This window comes from Charadrius vociferus, unplaced genomic scaffold, assembly GCF_000708025.1.
Source record: "Charadrius vociferus isolate BGI_N301 unplaced genomic scaffold, ASM70802v2 scaffold111, whole genome shotgun sequence".
Lineage (NCBI taxonomy): Eukaryota > Metazoa > Chordata > Aves > Charadriiformes > Charadriidae > Charadrius > Charadrius vociferus.
Genome location: NW_009647046.1, coordinates 3,740,113 through 3,747,881, shown reverse-complemented (window position 1 = coordinate 3,747,881; position 7,769 = coordinate 3,740,113). Strand labels below are relative to the sequence as shown.

Genomic DNA, 7,769 nt, shown 5'->3' with positions numbered 1-7,769 from the left:
GACGGAGCGGCAAAGGTGGCTGGCCGCATCCTGCCACTCACCAGCATCCGCGGGCAGGGATGGTGCTGGACACCTGCACAGCATCTCCCTGTCCCCAAGAGCGCGGGCAGGGCTGGCTGTCCCCGTCCCAGAGAGGGGGGCACTGCCACCCACCCAAGCTGCTCCTGCAGAGCTGGGGAGCCCCTTTGGCAACGTGTCGCTTCTCAGCGGGACCCCATGGCGCCCGGTGGCGGGTGGAGGCCCCAGGCGTTAGCGGCTGATGGTGTCCCACCCTGGTGACCCGCGTAACCGGAGAATAAATCGATTTGTGCTTTGAAGGCTCATCATGAGCCTCCTGCTCCGCATTCCCTCCCTCCGGTGGGCAGCAGCAGGATATGGGCTGGAGGGGAGCGGAGGAGGGTCTGGACACCCCACTCTGTGCTGAAGGCTGCGTTCTGTGTCCCCCCGATGCGTCTTGTGAGGGCTGTCCCCATGGGCACAGCTGTTTCTGGCCACCTTCACCCCAGGGAGCCCACTGCTGGCGGGGTCCTTGGAAAGGCAGAGGGGAGATGCCACTTCCCCCATGGGCTTCTCCTGCTCCTTCCCTCCCACCAGGACAAGGGAGGTGTTGTCCCTCCATGGCTCTGGCTTGGTGCCACGGCATGGGGTGCCCCAAGGCGTGCGAGCGATGCTTAAAACAAGGGTGGAAGCTCTGCAGGTGATAAAATACCTTTCTCCTTCCTTCTCCGCTAATGAGGACCAAGTCGAAGAGGGGTGATGGGCTCACTGTGGTGCTTCCACCTGAGCATCTCCCAGCCCAGGGAGCCGGGAGCAAGTGGAAATGGCAGCATGTAAAGCAGTGCCCATGGCCGCTCCAGACAAAACTTGTGGAGGGGCTGAGTTGGTTAGCAGAGGAGTTTCAAGCTGAGCTTTTTTATTTACCCCTGTGGTAATGAGTAAGTGAGAGGAGCATCCATTCCACCCTGGAGAAATGTTTTCACGCACACAAGTCAGGAGTGCCTCGCTGTTCCCCTGGGGACACAGGCAAGCACACAAGGAACGCGCTCGTCAGCACGTTTCCAGCCACTAAAAGGATATCTCTGTAAACTTTTTGAAGGGGTGTAATGATCCTGTGGGGCTGATGGCCCTAAGGGACCCCTGAGGACATGCAGGCAGGCTCGGCAGCACCGATGGCCACGGGGATGCCCACCGTCACCCCAGGGAGTGATTTTGGCACAGAGGAGAATTGCTGCCCTCTCTTACTGCAGGACATCCCTCCCAGCCATGGTTCGGGGGCAGGTCGTGCCACGGCCAGCAGGTTTGCCGTGCTTCCAAGGTCTGTGGGTCTTGATGTGGTCACCTGTGCCAGTAGGTCCTTCCTCCAGCTGTGCCCTACCGGGACCCCCAGCCCTTCCCCTCCCTGTAATCCCAGCCTTCGCCCTGCTGGGTGTTTGTGCCCAGCTGGGACAACCTCAGAGCCTCCCTGGGATGATGGGAGCAGAATCTTCTGGGAACACCTGGCTGTGCCATCTGTCCTGTCCTCTCCCAACCTGCATATCCCCACTGGCTTCAGTCAGGCAGAGGCTGGTGTGGGGTACGCTCCTCCTGCCTCACCACAGCCACGGACCATGCCAAGCTCAGCCATTCAGTGGGGACAGACCCATCCCCTCCAGAAAGGGTCCCTTTCCCAGTCTTTCTCCCCAGTACAGACTGGGAGAGCCTCTCCCAGGGCGGGTGGTGCTGCTCCCTGCCCGTAGGCAGCGTGCCACCGTGCAACCTCCTGCCCACTGCCTGTGCAGTGGGTGACTGCGCCGTCTCCGCTCCCTCCAGGCTCACCCACGACATCAGCCTCGAGGAGTTTGAGGATGAAGACCTCTCCGAGATCACCGATGAGTGTGGAATCAGCCTGCACTGCAAGGAGAGCCTGGCCACCCGGGTAAGCACGATGGGGACAGGGAGGGCGATGGGAACAGGCAGGTCCCCAGACCAGTGATGCTTCTTTAATGTACCCATTGCCACGGTCCCGATCCCCTCTTCTCGGCAGTGCCCTCTCCTCACCACAGCACAGCACAGGCCCTTTCTGACCCAGCCAAACCCAGGGGGACAAAAAAGCATCTCAGAGACGGTGCCTTTTCATCCCCACTCTGCTGGAAGAGTTTGAGTTCTTTCCTCAGGGATGAGCCCAAGGGTTTGGGTGTGACTGGGAGCATGTCCTCGATTTGAGCGGGATGGCCAGCGAGTCTCTGGCACCCGATGGGCATCCTCGGGGAGCGAGGACACACGCGAGGTGACACCAAGGGTCCTGCACAGGCTGAGCCTCCTGCCCCGACATGCATCTCTGGATCTGCAAGTGCAGCCGGGCTGGCACGGTGAGAGACCCCCACTGCTCACCCGAGGCGTTGCTGGTGGCTGCATTTGCCAGGAGCCATCCTCAGGTGTTTCAGAAGTGGGAGACCTGGTGTGCCAGTGAAAAGGGGATGGAGGAAGCGGCTCCAACCCCAGCAGGCAGCAGCTGAAATAAAAATGGGAGCCATGAAGCCTGTGCAGATGCTGCAGGAGGGTCTCCCATGCACCCTAAGCACCCCGGGGCATGCTGTGGAGACCCCTGGTGGGGTTTGCACCACTATTTGAACTGCCAGAGAAAGCCACAGGGCAGAAACGTGGAGATAAACAGAATTACATTGGATTTGGAAATATGCAGGGAGTCTGTGTTTTGCCAACGTGTTTCATGCTAAAGGGATGCAAATGCTGGAGGAGCAAGCAAACCATTTGAGAATAATTTCATCCCTCAGGAGAAATATTTCCTCTGCAAAACGGTTAAAAACCCAGCAAGAAGGGGAAAGGCAGAGGAATTTGTCGCAGATTTAAAATTAGAAAGTGAGTTTGTGGTGCTGGGAATCCCTCGTTGCAGGCAGGAGGGTACAGACAGACCTCATGCTGGGAGGTGAAGGTGTCCTGCTGTGCTCCCTGGTCTAATTCAGGACCTTCCCAGCAGAAATTTGGCTACTCCCGGAGATGGGGCTGCCGCTCCACCTCTCTGCTCTGGCCGCAGCCGTCTGCCATTCTGGGATGTTATAGCCAGGGAAGGATGGGGAGACCCAAAGGGGATGCCAAAGGAAGGAGGGATAACGCTGGAGGCAAAACCAACAGCAAATTCGGTGTGAGGTGTCTGGGGGGGCATGGCAAGAGTGAGGGCAGGGGCTCGGGAAGATCCTCCTGCCTGCAATAGGTGAGGCAGGCAGGGGCTGTGGGTGTGTTGCTGGACATTTCCCATTAGCCATCCCAATTCTCCGCTGCTGGTAGCACCACCAAGCTCTTAGGACAGGATTTTATTTTCTTTATGGCGTGCCAGCCCTTGGCTGAGGTTTGGCAGGGAGGGTAAGGGGTGAAGGGGGAGGGGTGATGGACTTGCAGCTCAACTGCTGCAGCCTGTCCTTGAGGGTGAGGAAAACCAGGTTGCTTCGCCCCTTTAAAACAGTTTACTGAGGGGTTTCTACGCCTCTGCGTTGCAATGAAGGGACCTGAGGGTTTGCTCGGGCTCCGGCAGCGAGCCTTGTGCCTTCCCTTGTGGAGCTGCACAAATGCCCAGCTGCGCTGAGTCTGCCGGGGTGGGAGGGGGACGCGAGGCTGCCCCCGGAGAAGGAATGAGCTATTCATAAGCACAGCAAAGGAAGAAGCCTACCACTTCTTGGGAAAAAAAAAAAAAAAAAGATTCTGCTAAAAATATGTCCAAATGGTTTATATGGAACACGGAGGATTGCCTGAGGAGCAGAACCGAGAGTGGTGACAGCAACGGTGGCGAGAGGGGCTTTTTCAATCCCAAACGTCAAAGGTGAGAGCCAGAGATCTTTCCATCCCGATTGCCATCCAGAGCGAGCTCAGGGCGACGGGGTTGCGGGATCTGCCTGATGGAAGCAGCCGGGCCCAGAGGGAGCAGCTTGGCCGGGTCTGCGTGCGGCGTGGAGGGCAGCAAATCAGTGATGACCCATGGCCAGCGTCAGCCGGCTAATTGCATCACGTGGGGACGGCTGGCTTGACAAGTCAGCCCAACGCCGGGGTCGGGGCCGGGGGGGCGCCCCACACTGATGCCCTGCCTGCGTCCAGCTCCCGGTGCCGGTATCGCAGAGCCACCCGTGTCGCGTAGGATGGAGGGTTGGCTCTGGTCGGCTCTGCAGCACCGGGCAACAGGTGAAAGTCTGGTGACGGAGCGAGGGATGCGAGGCGAGAGCAAGCTGCCAGCTCGCCAGATCACAGCGGAGCAGAGAGCCCACAGGGAAGGGGGAAATAGAGGCTCTGGGGAGCGCGGTGAGCTGTGGGGCCAGGGGCATCCAGCCACTCCGAGCTTCCCGACCTGTCGGCAAGTCTTCCGAGGGATGGGCAGGCGCAGTAACTGCCCCAGCGGTGAGCAGGAAAGTGCCAGGACAGAGCAAGGGACAGACGCTTCCGGAGGGCTGGGAAGGTGGCTGCTGGATGGGGACGGCTGGTGACCTTGGTGAGGTGGGACTCTGGGCAGAGACACTCGGCAGCAAAACCCTGTGGCAGGAACGGGTGGCCATTGCGGAGGTCAACGCTCAAACAGAGGTGGGGTTTGGGGTTTTTTTTCGGTCCTGGAAAAACAAAGATGACTTCACTGTGGGCTATTTTAGCTGCTTTCCAGAAATAGTGGCTTAGACACGCAGAAACTGCGAGGAGGCGTAGACTGATGTTTGTGCAAGAGGGAACTATATACACCGACAAGGACTGTGCCTTGTGGACGGGAGGCCACATACTGAGAACGGGGAATAATCCCAAGTGCGGCTGAAAAAAAAAAATTAATTTCAACAAGCAGGCCCAGGTGAATGAAAACCGGGAGCAGAGCGAGGGGTTGGCTGGGGAAAGGGCTCAGCAGAGGAGCGGAGCTGCCTTTAGGGCTGTTGAGCGGCAGGGCAGGAGGCTTGCTGGGGAGGAGCGGGGCTGACAGGGTGAGGGACACCATCCCTGCCTCACAAATGGCAGCGGTCGGGCACGTTGAGAGGGGCAGTTGCAGCAGAAGCACTGGCCCTTTGCTTCGGGTTTGGCCTCGGTTTGGTTGCTTGGAAATCTGGGGTGATGATCCCTGGTTTCAGCAAGATGGATCCCGGCAAGAACCAGGCTGAGGTTAGTAAAGGTTCGGTGCCTCATCTGTATTCCAGGGGCTGCGGAAAATGGTTAATGCAGGAATGAAAAAAAAAAAAAGAAAAAAAATAAGAAATACTTTTCTTGGAAATACCTGCAAGCACAAGAACAAGTGCCCAAAGGAAGAGAGCAGGTATAGGGCTGCGCTGAGCCTTCGTGGTCTGTATTAAAAGGGCTGAACCAGCCATGAAGATACAGAAAAGTGGAGAAAAAATACCAAAATGCTTTGGTTTTCCGGCGTAATAACACTGCTGGAAATGCCGGGCTTCCTCTTGGTGCTCACCGCCACTGATCTGGAGTGCTGCTGGCAGCAGCTGCCCCTGGGAGGCCAATGGGACCCACTGCAAAGGGGGAAGCAGCTGCCACGAGCCGGCCAACCTGCTGATCCGGAGACTGGTGGGGAGCCGCCTCCATGGGCTGGGACCAAAGGATGCTGCAGCAAGGCAGCTGCTTAGTCCAGGCGGCTTTTCAAAGGCTGTCCTGTGAAGGTCTCTCTGTGATCCATTGCCATCTGTGGCTGCACCAGGCTGGGGGCAGACAGGCTTCTCCTGCTGCTTTGAATCATAGAATGGTTTAGGTTGGAAGGCACCTTGAAGATCATCGAGTTCCAACCCCCCTGCCATGGGCAGGGACACCTCCCACCAGACCAGCTTGCTCAAAGCCCCATCCAGCCTGGCCTTGAATACCTCCAGGGATGGAGCTTCCACAGCTTCTCTGGGCAACCTGTTCCAGTGCCTCACCACCCTCAAAGTGAAAAATTTCTTCCTGATACATAATCTAAATCTACCTTCTTCCAGTTTGAAGCCTGGAGCAAAGCAGTCACAGCTGGATGGTAGGGAGAGGGGCCACGGTTGTCCCCTCTGCTTGGCAAGTCCCACTTGCTTCTTCATGCTGGTAGAAAGCTGAAGGTTTTGTCACTCCTCCTCCGACAGGGAAGGCTGCAGGGGTAGAGGAGCAGGGAAGAGCCTTTCACCTGCTTGACCATAGCGGGTATGGACCGGGGACACTCAAGCAACATCTGGTGTATCACCCCGTTCCCCTCGCAAGAGCCATTCATTCCCAGGGAAGTGAGCAGCATCCGTCCCTTCCCGGGGTCTGCAGCAGCCCCCATGCAGGCAGTGCCCCTGGGGCCCATGCACCACAGCATCAGGACCATCAGAGACCGGTTGCTGGACACTGGGACTTCTTGCCATTGATGCAGCACCATGTGGGTGGGAGGTATGAGCAGCAGGAGCGCCAGCGTTGCAGCCATCCCAGGGGGAGATCTGTAATAGCGGTGTGAGCCTCCCTGTGACTGCACCAAGGTCCAGGTGTGCATCTTGTCTACATCCCGCCGCAGGATTCGGGCACTGGTACTGCCCTCCCACATGCCCTTATCCCTCCCACAGGCCAAAGAGACTTTGGGAGGTCACCTCACCATCGTATCTGTGCTGATGCGTGAGCGTACTCAGGCTGCCCGTAGGTTACATGAATTTGTTCCTAGAGGGCTCCCGAGGCAGCCTGTTCCGGTGGAGCAGTGTCCTTCCAGTTAGAAAGACTTCCCAACATCTAGTCCCTGCCCTCGCTTTGCAGATCACCGCAGGTCCCACTCAGCTGGTAAGGCGATCTATTGCTGCGTGGTTTCAAAAATCACTTTGTTGTGCTACAGTCCATTAATAAGCACCTGCAGTGGCTGTACTTTCCTGCTGGCTATTGAGCCTGGAATGGTGCATCCCTCGTAGGGCACAATTTTCTTCAAAACAGGTACTGTTTTGCTTTTCTGCATCCTTCTGGGACTTTCCCTCCTCTGTGAGTTTTCCGAGCTATTGCTACAGCTACAGGATTACTGAGGCAGCATCATTAGCAGTCTAGGTTGAACGTCACCAGCTGACTCGAACACACCTACCTTGGCTAGATATAATCTATTTAGCTGGCATTTCCCCTCCAGTTCCTTTTCCTTTGCCTCTGCTTCCTTGCTAAAATCCACGTGATTTGCCACATGCAGCTGGTGTGGATCTGCCATGGAAACACCGAACTTGTCTGAAGGCTAACATTAAAAACAAGGGAGTTAAATGTTTAAAACCTTGAGAGGATGGGTTTTGGTGGCAGTGCTTCTCCAGGTGCTCACCCGGTGCCTGCCAGGACTGAAGTGGGGACACTGGGGTGAAATGGCCCCCGTGAGAGGGGTCGTACTGTGCCTGCAGCAGACAGAGCCCTGCCTGTGCTGGCTTTAGTCAGACAATTTCAGAGCTGGTAGCAGCGAGAGCTCTTGGAGAGGCTGCCAGAGCTGCTGGGGCTGTTTCTTCTCCCCACAGCTCAAGGGGCATCCTCTGTGCAGCTGGAGACATGGATAGCATCAGCTGCAAAAAAATGCCCTTCTCCACTTCTGCCCACTGACGAGCTTTCCAGTCACCACAAACAGCTGATAACAATTCGCTAATGCCAAGTTGCAGCCTTTATTGCTGGCTGCAGCAACCTATGCATGCACAAGCTCCGGTTACTGCAAGGAAGGTGGCTTGGGAAGGAAACCACTGACCTTTAAACACCTGCAGCCGTGGGGGGACATCAGTGCCTCTTCACCCAGCAGCGCAGCCACGAGGGCATCTGCTCCTCATGGCCCTCACAGGCCACGGTGGCCACCTTGCTCGAAGCAAGGG

The 7,769-nt window shown here is 57.2% G+C and overlaps 2 protein-coding genes across 2 annotated transcripts in view; one reads left to right on the top strand and one right to left on the bottom strand.

Annotated features, from left to right (window-relative positions):
• Nucleotides 1-7,769, top strand: part of MAPK8IP1 (mitogen-activated protein kinase 8 interacting protein 1) — an 18,609-nt gene that overhangs the window by 188 nt on the left and 10,652 nt on the right. The window contains exon 2 of the mRNA XM_009895712.1: nt 1,810-1,915. Coding sequence (XP_009894014.1) covers nt 1,810-1,915 — 106 coding nt within the window. The remainder of the gene's footprint in view (nt 1-1,809; nt 1,916-7,769) is intronic.
• Nucleotides 2,930-7,769, bottom strand: part of PEX16 (peroxisomal biogenesis factor 16) — a 29,265-nt gene continuing 24,425 nt past the window's right edge. The window contains exon 12 of the mRNA XM_009895709.1: nt 2,930-2,963. The gene's annotated coding sequence lies outside the window, so the exon portion shown is untranslated. The remainder of the gene's footprint in view (nt 2,964-7,769) is intronic.